The sequence below is a fragment of the Sceloporus occidentalis genome, unplaced genomic scaffold (genome assembly GCF_023333645.1).
Source record: "Sceloporus occidentalis isolate IW3139 unplaced genomic scaffold, rSceOcc1.0.p SCAF_1, whole genome shotgun sequence".
Classification (NCBI taxonomy): Eukaryota; Metazoa; Chordata; class Lepidosauria; order Squamata; family Phrynosomatidae; genus Sceloporus; species Sceloporus occidentalis.
Genome location: NW_028316981.1, coordinates 77,644,591 through 77,658,796, shown reverse-complemented (window position 1 = coordinate 77,658,796; position 14,206 = coordinate 77,644,591). Strand labels below are relative to the sequence as shown.

The 14,206-nt window shown below is 43.7% G+C and overlaps 1 protein-coding gene across 1 annotated transcript in view; it reads right to left on the bottom strand.

Moving 5' to 3' along the window:
* Window positions 1-5,413: 5,413 nt before the first annotated feature.
* The window catches only part of LOC149321642 (caM kinase-like vesicle-associated protein), a 101,034-nt gene continuing 92,241 nt past the window's right edge, over window positions 5,414-14,206 (bottom strand). The window contains exon 11 of the mRNA XM_089526086.1: window positions 5,414-9,374. Within this exon, the coding sequence (XP_089382212.1) occupies window positions 9,012-9,374 (363 nt within the window). The 3' untranslated portion in view covers window positions 5,414-9,011. The remainder of the gene's footprint in view (window positions 9,375-14,206) is intronic.

Below are 14,206 nucleotides of genomic sequence, written 5' to 3'. Positions count from 1 at the left end.
ATCTGTGTTGTTTTAATTGGTTTTTATTTGTTCATTGCCTCAAGAGCCCTTCTGGATGATATAAAAATACTTTAAATAAAATACTAACTATAAAACATTTGTTGCAGCACTCATTATGCTACTTTTGAAATGTAGTTTCTAAGAAAAAGTAATGTGTTACAAGTAATTATATTCCTTATAAACACACCTCACCACTTTTCCCCTGTAGTTGGCCTTAGTTAGCCTGATAAATATAGTATAATAGTGTGTATCTATGGGCCCGTATAGACTGGCTAAAATAAAGCTGCTTCAGGTCACTTTGGAGGTATGCTGTTTAAATAACGCATGTGTCCTAAGAGACCAGAAGCCACGCCAAAGCCATGCTCCAGTCTTAAGGACTGGAGCGCTGCTTTGGCACAGCCTCTGGCCTCTTAGGACTCATGCATCATTTAAATTGCATACCTCCAAAGTGACTCGAAGCAGCTTTATTTTGGCCTGTCTGTATGGGCCCAATAAATCCAGTTTGTATCTCCATTTAGTTATTGTTCTACCTAAAGTATTAGATATGCACATCATTTAACTTTACTTGTAAGAAAGATGCTTCAGCTTTGGTCCCCCTACTTTCATTCAGAAAATTTCATGGCTGTGTGAATATAGAACCTGGATGTCCCAAGTCCTACTCCAGAATTTTAACAACTGCACCAAACTGGTTCTAACACCTCTACCTCTTTGGAATTCCTTTACCCATTTCTTCCTTTTATTACTATGGATTTCTGCAGATATCATAATCTTCACTCTCTTGTGAAACTACATGCAGGTGGAAAGTTGAGTCATTTTCATTCGTTTTCATTTTTATTTTTCCCAAAAGAGCATTTACATAGAGTAGCACTAGTGCACATGGTAATAGGTGAAAGAAAATCAATCCACTAATGAGTATGCAATGGGATCATGTAGCACCTTTGAGGAAACAAAGAAGTTGGCAGCATGAGCTTTCCTAGATCTGAGCCCATTTCCTCAGATGCAGAGGAAATAGGCTCAAATCTACAAACGCTCATACAACCAACTTCTTTCTTTCAGTTAGGGGTGGACCAGACTGGCACAAAGGAGCAGCCTACCGAAGACACCTTGGGACTGTGGCAAACATATGTCACAATCCCAAGGCACCCTCTGCCACCGGCCCAAATAGGGGCAGAAAAGATCCGCTCTTATTTGGGCTGGGTTTGGGCTGCCTTAGGTGCTCTGGTGGCATCAAAATGCCGTGCCCCCAGAACGTCTTGAAGCTGCTCCCATCTGGTTGAATGAGCGGCTTCCAGGCAACTTGGGGGCATGCGGCATCAAAATGCCACACCCCCAAGCCACCCAGAAGCCAGCTTTTCTGGCTAATTTGTTCCGGCCTTTCGTCTCAACAGTACTGCAAGATCCCATTGCATACTGATTTTTCAGATTGCTAGGTCTTTGAATTCTACCCACTAATGAGGCATTGGTATAGCTAACAACTTGATAAGGTTTTCCCTATACAGTAGTCCCGCAATTATTCGACAGGGTAGGGACCAGAGCACTGTCAAAAGATGGAAATGGTTGAAATGTGGATCCCATTATTACTGTACAGTATATATTACATTGCTGTATAATGAAAAGATGGTGCTGAGTTGAAGAAAAAGCATTCTGTGGGTGCAAAAACATTGTGTGAAGCACCCTCTTTTTGTTTAGTCTGTGTGAGCTATATAGTGTAAAAGTCATTCGTGCCCTGTGTTTACAATACAGCACTGTACAGGTATTCACACTTATATTTGTGCTTATATTTGTCAAAAGAGTCAAATATTGTCAAATAAATGGTTTTCGCTAATAATTTAATAGCACTGAAAGAGTGAATCACGGAAAAGCAATCTGTCAAAAAGTGGGGGAAGACGGTACCTTTGGGAAAGGGGAAAGAGTACTACACACTGTTGTGAAACTTATATGGCATTCCTTCTGAATCCACCTGGAGGGCTGCATGGCCCAGCAACTTGGATATGCAAGTGGAAATAATCACCTCTGTGCCAGCTGATATGGTGGCATTTAAACCATGAAATGTGTGAGTTCAGAAGGACATTAAAAAGGGGAGTAAGGCGGGTTATAAACCGCTGCTTTGAGGCGGTCTGCCGCCGCCGCCGTTTGCTCCGTGCGGGAGCCGCAGCAGCCACACCGCGCGGCTCCCGCACGGACCGAAAAAGAAGCTTCAAAATGGAGCTTCTTTAAGCGGCGCCTCTATGACGTCGCGAGGCGCCAGGGGCGGACTCGCGACATCATAGACGCCGCGACACGTGCGGACGCACAGCGTCCGATACGTAAACATGGCAGCCCCCATGTGGAAGGGGCGCCGCCATGTTGTATGAATGGAATACGTACTAGGGTTAGGGGAGTGCGGAAGCACCGCCCCTTCCTAACCCTAATACGTATTCCATACGTATTTTTTGGCGGTTTGTAACCCGCCAAAGATCCCAAGTGATCCTTAAAATCTGATCTTACCTTTGATTGATTAAATTGTTCCCTTTTCCATTTTCATGTCATGCTGAATCAAGAATGCTTCCCCCTCCTAGCAATGGTAACAGGCTTGCTGAACAGACAACCTCCCATGTTTGTCTTGCTGGAAGGAAGCAGGGGATGAAAATGCTCCTCCTTGTTCCTGCTCCAGAGCACCAAACCAGGAGATAAATATAGAAACAGCTTGCATGAAACAAAGAACAAAGATAATTTCGGAGACGCTGCTGCTCAAGAAGTATCTTGTGTATGGTGCAACCACATGGAGGATGAAAAGAGGACTCCATGGGAATGTGTAGTCTCTGGACATTTATGAACTTTAAAACCAAGTATAAAGTTGTGGTTAAGATACATCCCCTTTGTTTTGCAATAGATAAGCCAATACCATTAGCAGCCCTAGTATGAGTTGGGAAAAGGCAGTGGGGACAGAAATGAACAATACAAGAGTAAGTGGTCTCTCAAGTTATCCGTAGAAGGTCTTTATTTATTTTTTCCCAGTGATACAGTGCGGCAATAACACAGGAATTTCTGGGTGGCTGTAGTTGAAATAAAACAATTCAATAGACTGAACTCAAACTTACAAACATGCAGCTGCTTGTGAGGCAGGAAAAAGGGAAAGGAATGCTGGAGGCAGGACCTGAGGCAGGCAGGTGGCTGAGAAGGCCTCTCATTGAGGAGGTCTGTCATGTTCAGACTACTCACAACTGACAGGCTTTCTTATGTGGGGCTAAAGCTGGGATATTGGTAATGGGGAAAGAGGGAGGGGGTGTTTGGTTCATGTGAAAAGTTGACACTTATTTTCCTGAGAGAGGCTCTATGTTTTAAGAGGTGTGTAACAGACAAACCTAACAGGCATAGCATCTGTTAGCATTAAGATGCAGTGAAGGAGAAAGCATTGCTCCAGGATTTATGTGAACTGAGTTGATGTTAAAAATCAATGGGCCTCTGTCAGGAAAGGAAATGACAACTAAGCTCTCATCTATCCTTGGATATAGCTGACATGAGTGCACCTCTGCCCCATTAGTGATGCTAAGTATTACTGTAAATGTGGGTTTTACAGCTCTTTCCATTATAGGAATAGCTGCCCATGTTTCTGAGCCTGATGTAGCATTTGGAATGAATGTCTAGAATAAATGAGAGAATGAATACAACTTGTGTGCTCCTATTTTAGCTGTCATACTTAAGGCTCTTGCACATACATGGAAACAGCTTCCTGCTAAGATCAGTCTGCCCAAAGCCATCATTTCCATTTAAAATCCATTTGAAGCCAAATTGCATGTGTCTGCTCAAAAGCAGGTATAGGATTGCAGCCTGGGAAATTAAGGCAGCCTTCCTATGCACATGCACCTGAACGTTAAGTCTCACTGATCTCAGTAGGGCTTTCAGAGAAACGCACAGAACTGTACTGTCAAGCAAGGCACAACAGGAGAGCTAGGGACTATGTACTTGTGGAAAACAAGGTCCTGGTCACTACATAATATATACTATTCTATAATGTCTTTTTTTTTTTAGAGAGAGTGGGCATATATTTTTGAATAATTAAAACGTAAATACACACATAAAATCCTTACTTTCAACATTGGCTTCCCTTGAGACTTATCTCAAATCTTCTTCAGGGACAAGTATAAAATTATACTGAAAAAAATATATAAAGTTTCTGTAACCCTTTGTATTTCACCAGCAGCTGATACAAACATCAGACTCTACCATTTTAATCTTCAAAATGGTTACACATAAGACAAATCAGGGGCAAGTCACCTTAGCTGCCTTTCTTAGTATAGTTGGCCCTCCATATCCATTGATTCTTTACCCATGGATTCAACTAGTCATGGTTTGAAAATATTTAAAAAAAATAGATTTCAAAAAAGCAAACCTTAATTTGTTATTTTGTATTTTACTGCATCATTGTATTTAATGGAGCTTGAGTATCCAACTCCAGTGGATACCAAGGGCCAATTGTATAGGTCACTGTGATGATCAGATATTACAGTGGCCCAAGAAGTGGACCTCCACTACAAGTGAACTACTCTGTTTAAGAACCAAGAGTCCAGTGTGAAATATCACATTGCTTCAATTTTTATAACAGTTCTGTCATAACAAGCCATCATAGAATAAAACAGTGAATTTCAGAAGAACTAGTATTTGCCCTGTACTGTGCTTCTAAGAGGTAGTAAAAACACACACCACATAACGCTGTACATTATAACTGTCACTCGCTCTCTCACACATACAGAATGTAGCTTAATGCAAGACATGAATGTACAGACTGAGAAGTTCAGCACAATAGCATACTACAAATAATAGACGGTCTCCTGTTAATCATGTACATGTCCTGCAAACCATACTAGGGTGATGTATTAATTTCACACATACTTACTGCATGACTCTCCTAGACACTAAATGCACCCAGTTCACAGCATTTCTTTTCCCATGGCAAAAGCTATCGTACTATAATGCTCACATCAACAGTCATACATGTGGCTTGCACATTCCTTTGGAAAATACAACCACAGAGAGGGGGCTCAGGAACCAACTTGAAGCAGGAACAACTACTAGGATGGTTGATGACAGCTGAAAGTTTAATAAATAGAAACCAGCAAGACATCTCTGCTTGGGGTTGTTCTTTCCTCCACATCAACCCCTGCTGATCCTAGCTTCTTTTTTTATTGCACAACTGTGTACCAACAGGAGACTGCAGCATGTTGAAGAATAACTCTGGAGTAAAGAATCTGAATACTAAATAGGTGCTAATGGCCCCATACAGACAGGCCAAAATAAAGCTGCTTTGGGTCACTTTGGAGGTATGCTGTTTAAATTATGCATGCGTCCTAAGAGGCCAGAAGCTGCACCAAAGCTGCACTCCAGTCTTTAGGACTGGAGCATGGCTTTAGCATGGATTCCGGACTCTTAGGACGCATGCATAATTTAAACAGCATACCTCCAAAGTGACCCAAAGCAGCTTTATTTTGGCCTGTCTGTATGGGGCCAATGTTTCTTTTCCTTGTGGGAAAGAGAACCTTAAGCTTCAAAAACATGTACAGATTGAATCTTCCTCATCTGAAATTCTGAAATTTAAAATATCCCCAAATCGAACATTGTCCACACGTGTAACTGGGACAGTGAAACCTTTGCTTTCTGATGGTTCAGTGTACACAAACTTTATTTCATGCACAAAATTATGTAAAATACTGTATATAAAATTACCTTCAGGCTATGTATACAAGTTGTATATGACACACATATAAATTTCATGTTTAGACGTAGGTCCCATCTTCAAAGATAGGTCCCATCTTCAAAGATACATATGCAAATACTCCATAATCTAAAAACACATTCTGGTCCCATGCATTTCAGATAAGGGAGACACAGTCTGTATATCTAGATCCCATTATAACTGGCAAAAAAGAAGATATTTTTCATTATCTGAGACAGAGAAATGGACAAAATCAAAGGTTACATAAATCCAAGTCAAACAATCACAAATAATTTCCTTGAAACCAGCCAGACTGAAGATGTTCCATGTAGTAAATTGCTTGTGTAGGTGGCTCTTTGCATTGTTTTAGTGATTCTTCACTGTGCAATTACTAATAGCAATATAATCAAGAATTGTGTTGGCATATTGTGGAATTTTTCACATAACTACTGAATGTATGATTTAAACCTTTGTCCAAGGCTTATAGTAAGGAAAATTTGGAAAGTCAGTTTGTCTGGCTTATCTTATCATGCTATCTCTCACCATGTAACAGCAACTTTAAAAGGAATAAGATAAGCCAGACAAGCCAGACAAACTGCAAAATAGGTATGGTTAAAAAAGAGAGTGATTTGTCAGACGTTGTCAACTCAGATGTCATAGGGACCCCAGCTGTCTATTATCATGCAGCATGAATGCCTCCCATCTCTTCCATCAAGGGGCCAATATATAAGTCAGAGGTGGGCAACTGTGGAGAGAATGGGGGCCAATTTTTACCCCAAATATCTCTGTAAGGAGCCACATCGGCATACCTGACATGTCCAGAATTTATGGTTTTTAGTTTGGCTGTTTTTTGTGTGTTTTGTGTGTGTGTTTTTTTTCTTTCTTTTTTTGTTTGGGTGGGTATGTAAGGGGCTGCAGAGCCAACACGGTGTAGTGGTTTGAGTGTGGCACAAGGATTCTAGGAGGATGGCATTGAATTGGGGTTTTAAGTATTTCCCCATCTGCTGGTTCTGTCCTGAACCCTTCCGCCTCAAACTCTTCCAGTTCAGTCAAACTACAGATAGGGAAAAGACAGCATGCCTGCATATATCTCATCTACAATTGCATCCTCTCTCTCTGCAACTTTTCAGTGTTTGGTGGTAACCCACATTGCCTGACTTGGCTATTATTGTATGTTTGCCATATGCTTACCTAACCTGACACTTAGGTGCGTTACAGACTGCCCCTTTGGGGCGGCCTGTAGGCGCACCTTTCCCTGGAGTATCGGGGCCTCAGTGGCTAGAGCGGCAGCCGCTGAGGCCCCGATCCGCCGCTTTCCGGGCTGCGGGGAAGCGGCAAAAGGCCCCTTCCCCGCAGCCTGGAAAGGGGTGTCCTTGGGGCTTCAAGCCCCAAGGACACCCTGCGGCGGCGGGGAGAAGGAGAAAGGGGCCACTTGGCCCCTTTCTCCTTTGGTCCGCTGGGCACAGCCGTCTGAAGGCTGCGCCCAGCGGACCAAACCAGGAAGGAGCTCCGAAACGGAGCTCCTTCCGGGGTTGCGGAAAGGGCGCCCTAGGCGCCCTGCTGCAACCCCAATACGTCACAACTGCGCCGCCTCGTTTGGAGGCAGTGCGGCCATGACGTATCAATGACGGCGGCCGTGCGGAACAGCCGCCGCCATTTTGTGCGCACGCAGCGCGCACTAGGGTTAGGGCGGTGCGGAAGCACCGCCCCGCCTTAACCCTAGTACATGCTCTGCGCGTACTTTCCTGCCCGTGTGTAACGGGCCACAGTGCCGTTAAACTCAGTGAGATTTACTTTTGAGTAAAACATCCACAAGATGGGGGCTAGTCATCTGCTGTTACTTAAGCTACAACAGCTGCTCTCCATTTAGCTGATCTCATCTTCACTCATGAACTGGTATGATCATTTCTCACTGGTAAGAACTCTGGAAAACTACTTTGTAGTTCATATGTGTCTATCTCTTTTATAGTATGTCAACCTTTTGCAACATCTCTTGTAAGAAATATAGAACTATTACATTTCCCACTATGTAAAATATAGGGCACCATTATTTCTGTTACATAGGTGGGAGAACGGCAGTACTGAATAATATATAAAATTGTGATTGTAGTATTTATTATACAAGCTCAGGACTGCTAGTTTTTGGATTACAGTGCCAGGGTGAAAAGAACACCCTTTATTGTCATATACTAGCATGTCAGCTACTTGAGTACTCAGTTCTGGAGGCAATGCAGAAAAATGTGACAAGTCTAAAATATAAATAAATAGATAGACAGACAGATAGACAGACAGACAGCCTACCATGTGCCTTTAACCTTCCATGGCTAGCGTGCTTGCAGATGGCTTGCTTTCCATCTTAGCCCAAGGTCCCAACTGTGTCCATATATGGACAGTTCTATGGAAGGTCACATACCGCACAAACATACTAAACATGGGATAGCGTTAGCTTTGTGCATGCATATTCAGGTGGTGGATGCAGAGGTGTAAATGATGTAAACTGTTGAACACATGAATTCCACATTTACTCTGCACAGCAGCAGTGGGTTGTCTTTCTAGAGGTGACTGGACTACCAGTTTCATCAGCCATTGCCACCAGGATCAATGCTGAGGGAAGATGGGAGTGGCAATCCAACTGCATCTGGAAAGCTACCCTTTCCTCATCTTTGCTGTATAGGTATGTCTAACATAGCAGATCCATTATGGCCATGTGTGGACTTCTGTATCTTTCAGTAAGCTAGCAACCTGACTTGGATGTCTGTTTCATTCCCTGTACCCCCACCAATTGGATAGGTATGCCTTCTGTGGCTGATCTGAGTGCCCTGGCTTCTCTCAGACAGGCCCAGACAGCCCAGAACCTGGACAGAAAATGAGAATGGCTTGGGAAGAGTGCATTTTTGAAAGGCAGCTAAAGTAAGAAATGCATAAAATAAATGAAGTAAAACAAATGCCCAATTAGGAATAAGAAATATAAATATAAAGAAATCACAAAATAGGACAAAACAAAGGAAAGCTATGGAGGACAATTTGGGGAGGGGAAGTGGGAGAGAGGGAGAGAGAATATTTCATGCAATGGGTTGTAGAGGCCCAGCCATCTGTTTACCTGAGCCCATCAGGGTCACATTGGACTCTGTCACATAAAAAATAGAAACCCTGCTGGCACCTAGCTGAAGACACATAGAGTCAGACTACTGACAGCCAGACGCAGAAGGGATTTTTTGAGGAAGCTAGGACAGTTTGGGGTACCATGCCAGTGACTATTTACAAAGAGAAATACAACAAAGAGAGGTACAACCCTGCCCTCACCCAGCTCCCCTTTGACTCAGCCAGTCTCCTCATTCCAGGACTCTGGAGTGGCATTGGGAGCAGTGGTGTTTTCCCCGTTACATGTAGCTGGGGTTGCTGATGTCGTAGCCGGAGTTTCTGCAGTAACAGCTGGAGCTGTTGATGCTGTTACTTCTGGGCTTGTTGTTGCAGGAGGGAGTGCTGTTGCTATTGTAGCTGGGGCTGCCTCAGTTGCCACTGGAGCTTTGCTGTCTGCTTCTGGTTTGACCTGCGAGGTGCTGGTGGTTTCTGTTGGGGCAACACCATCTGTCGTTGCAGCAGCGGGAGGGGCGGCTTTTGCTGCATCTGTGTGTTCTGGTGCTCGGAGTCTCTTCATCATTGTGGTAACTCGGACTGCTTTCTGCAGATAGAGAGGGGCAGAAAGGTAGTTGTCCACTTGATCAAAGAGCAATTTAATACCCTCTCCATGCTTCAGTATGGAGAGAAAAGACCAATACAGTGGGCCCTTGTTATCTACTGGGGTTTGGTTCCAGGATCCCCTGTGGATACCAAAATCTGTAGACACTTAAGGTCCCATTATATACAGTGGCATAGTAAAATGATGCTCCTTATATGAAGTTGCAAAATCAAATTTTGCTATTTGGAATTTATACTTTTTTAATATTGTCAAACATGGATGCTTGAATCTGTGGATAAAGAAGTCTAACTATATCTCCATCTGGCTCTCTCCCTGCTTTACAAAATGGTATTATCAATTTAAAAGCATAGAAAAGTCTTAATAAAATAATAATAATAATAATAATAATAATAATAATAATAATTTGAATTCCGCTTTTTCACAAAGGGATCAAAGCGGATTCTAACAGTATAAATAAAATATCAAACAATTTTAACCCCCCCAAACCCCAACCCTCCCCCAATCATAAAAACAGCGATCAACCCATAAAAAGAGATTAAACATCAAAGAATTTTAAACTATCCAATAGAAATACATTGAAATTTCAGGCAGATTAGCGCAAGAAATGAGTCTTCCTTTAGAGGAGGGGGGTTGATGGGGGTGATAGTATCAATCAATTTTGGTATCGCTATCAAGAGAGGGGAGAGGCAAGTCTAATGGATCTAATGGATCTAACCTAGTCTGGAAAGGCCTGCCGGAAGAGATCCATCTTAATAGCCTTTTTAAAGGCTTACAAGGTGGTAATATGGTGGATCTCGTCTGGCAGATCATTCCAGATCCTGGGAGCAATTGATGAGAAGGTCCTCTGGATCACTGCTGAAGGTCTAGTCTTCTTAGGTTGTAGCAGATTCTTCCCAGAGGACCAAAGTGTATGGACTGTATGGAAGGAGACGCTCCCGCAAGTAGTCAGGACCCAAGCCATGTAGGGCTTTAAAGGTTAGAACCAACATGTTGTACCTTGCCCGAAAACTGATAGGCAGCCAGTGGAGAGATTTTAGAACCTGTGTAATATGGGCAGTTCTGGATGTGCCCGTGACCAGCCTGGCTGCCATGTTTTGTAGCAACTGAAGTTTCCAAACTTGGCACGAGGGTAGCTGCAGAAGTCAAGTCGAGAGGTTACCAGCACATGTACTACTGTTTCAAGGTCTCCTGGTTCCAGGAAGGGGCACAGCTGGCTTATCAGTCAAAGCTGATAGCAAGTGCTCTTGACCTTTGCATCCACCTGAGCTGTCAGTTGAAGCAACGAGTCCAGGAGCACCCCCAAGCTGTGAACAGAGTCCTTCAGGGGAAGTATGACCCCATCCAGAATTGGCTGGCATAACTCCATTCCCGAATTAGGGATCCCTACTGCAAGTACCTCCATCTTATCTGGATTCAACTTGAGTTTTTTTTCCCTCATCCAATCCATTACCAAATTCAGAGGAGAGATTCCATCCTTAGTCACTGCATCAGTCTTAGACACAGAGAAATTTATTTGGGTGTCATCAGCGTACTGATAACACCCCACCCCATGTCTCCGGATGATCTCGCCCAGCGGTTTCATGTAAATGTTAAACAGCATTGGGGACAGAATCGCGCCTTGAGGGATGCCCGACTTGAGCTTCCTCTTGGCTGAACAACTGTCCTCAAGCAACACCATCTCGAATCTGCCAGAGGTAGGACCGGAGCCACTGGAGTACACTGCCCCCGATTCCCAATTTTCTCAGGCATTCCAGAAGGATGCAGTGGTCAGTGGTATTGAAGGCCGCCGAGAGGTCCAACAGCACTAGCAGGGTCACACTTCCCCTGTTGGTACCCAGACAGAGATCATTGACAAAGGTGGCCATGGCGGTCTCAGCTCCGTAGCCCATCCTAAATCTGGTTTGAAATGGATCTAGAAAATCTGTTTCTTCCAAGACTGCTTGAAGTTGAATGGTAACTGCCCTCTCAATTACCTTGCCTAAGAATGCTTGCCTATGGCGCGTTACAGACCGCCCCTTTGGGGCGGCCTGTAGGCGCACCTTTCCCCGGAGTATCGGGGCCTCAGTGGCCAGAGCGGCAGCTGCTGAGGCCCCGATCCGCCGCTTTCCGGGCTGCGGGGAAGCGGCAAAAGGCCCCTTCCCCGCAGCCTGGAAAGGGGTGTCCTTGGGGCTTCAAGCCCCAAGGACACCCCATGGTGGCGGGGAGAAGGAGAAAGGGGCCGTTTGGCCCCTTTCTCCTTTGGTCCGCTGGGCACAGCTGTCTGAAGGCTGTGCCCAGCGGACCAAACCAGGAAGGAGCTCCGAAACGGAGCTCCTTCCGGGGTCGCGGAAAGGGCGTCCTAGGTGCCCTGCCGCGACCCCAATACGTCACAACCGCACCGCCTCGTTTGGAGGCGGCGCGGCTGTGACGTATCAATGACAGCGGCTGTGTAGAACGGCCGCCGCCATTTTGTGCGCGCACAGTGTGCACTAGGGTTAGGGTGGTGCGGAAGCACCGCCCTGCCTTAACTCTAGTACACGCTCCGCGTGTACTTTTAAACCCGTGTGTAACGGGCCTATGAATGCTAAAAGCGAGACTGGCCTGTAATTGTTTCTGTCCAGTCTTGGTATTTTAAAAGAAATAGTCATCTTGGCATGTCTGCAATGAAGGATCTCAGCTTTGTTTTGAAGTGTGTTTTCAGTGCTTCTGATTGCAGACAAACACTTGAGAAGAGAGGCTGCCTAGGACAGATCCTCAAGGCTAAGCCATCAAAAAACAAACAACGAAGTCCAGAAAATTTATTGAAAAATTTATTACATATCATGATAGCTAATTTCAACTGTATGAAGTCTACCGTGTTTTACTGAAGACCAGCAGTCTTCTAAAACTACAGTACAGGGCTAGGAATCATCTTCTTGAAACTTTGCTATAGTTAGCCAGGGCATAGGCACTGCATGTATGTATGTTTGCATGTAATTTCAAATGTAATTAGTAAAGTCTTTTTAGCTATGAAACTTGCATATACCCACTGCTACCACCATGTGAAAGTTCTCTACGATTCCCTTCCACGAAGTGGATGGGACCTTCTGAGATCACCTTTTTAAATCTAAAACAAACCTTGCTGCCACCACCCAATGAATAACCTATTACATCTTAGCAATGCATTGGGACATTGCTAGGGATTCTACTGGTACTTGCAAACCCAGGCAGGAACTAGCCAAGCTAAGGTACATGAAGAAGAGTGCAAAAAGGCACTTTTGGTACTTAAAAGAAAAGCTTTATTCTATCTAAAGTTGCTCTAGAGCAAAAGGGTATCACTGCATGCAGGACACACTTGACCTACAGGCGCAAACAGAAAGTTTAAGTTACAGAGTACAATCATTTCAGCCAAACTAGTAAAACAAATTAAAAAATCCTAATACAACTGACTAGTACATGTTCTTAATTTTACTCCCAGTGCCAGGTGTTTCTGGGTAGCTGGGAGCCTGGACTCCGTTGTTCAGCTCTATCGGCTTCTTCATGATGCACCTCAGGAGAGCCGGAGACCACTAGCCAACAGGCAGGCAGGCAGACCCCAGACAGACAAAAATTTTGTATTGCATCCAGGCTTTTAAAGACCTCTCTCTCAGAAACATCTCAAAGGTTCCTGCTTCTCCCCAACTCCTCATCTCATTGAACAGTTGCCATCTCATCAGCTGTGATGAAATCCCTCATTAAAATGTAACTCCCCTAACATTTAACTCTTTGTTATCTGGGAAGAAGGCTCTGATAAATGGAGGGACTTCCATTTAATGCACAGCCAGTTTGCCTTATTTTGCTAAAACTAGTCTCTGAGAGAACTGAGAGATTCAGTACTTCCACTTGTGAACTTTGCTAAAGAAGATTGAATCTTAATCGAACCAGTCTCCAGCTTTCCCAGAAAAGGTGCTAACACCCCAGAAATCTATTTCTAATCCAACAAGTTGGATTACTGAATAATAAGACATGGAATTAAAATAAAAGCTTTTATCAGAACAAACGTATAATATCTATTCAGATGCAAGACTTTTCATTATTAAATGCTTATTATTTTGTTATATCTTATATTATGTTGTTATATCTTTTTGTGGCTTTCAACTGAAATAATTTAAAATACATGAAACCATTTAACAATTTTTAAAAGTTAAACAAATTTAAAACCTGTACAGATTTGGGCAAAATCCTTAGACCTCAAAGGTGTTGGCATCAATCAGGACTCTAAGGAGTGGGCGGTCCACTGCCAGGGACAATGATGGGCCTCTCCTACCTCCTGGCATAGTGTAATGCTCCCACTGGTTTCCTCCAGCAGATCCCAGTCCTCAGGCAGCTGTATTTGAGGATAGGTGGCTTTTTCATGACCTTTAAGGATTTCAATGTTACTATAAACACCTTGAATTCATACCAGAAGTTTACTGAAAGCCAATTCAATTTAAAACTGGCCTTAGATGTTTTCTATGTGGTGTCCTAGTCCTAGACTAGCAGCAGCATTCTGCAGTAGGTGAAATTTTCAAACCATCTTGAACAGCAGTCTTACACAAAGTGCACTGCAGCTATTTAAGCAAGAAGTTACTAGCACATGAACTAGTGTGCCTAGATCATCCATTTCCAGGAAAGGTAATATCTGAGGAATTATGCCAGACTAACCTCAGGCATTCTGAGCCAGCTGAGGGAGATGGATCTAGGAAAGCTGCCAAGTTACATTCTTGCTCCTTCAAGAGGAATGGTACCCTATCCAGGACAGGTCATATATCCAATTCCCAGACCTGGGAAAAACCTATCCAAAATGTAAAATTGTGACCCAGCTTTAGTTAATTGGT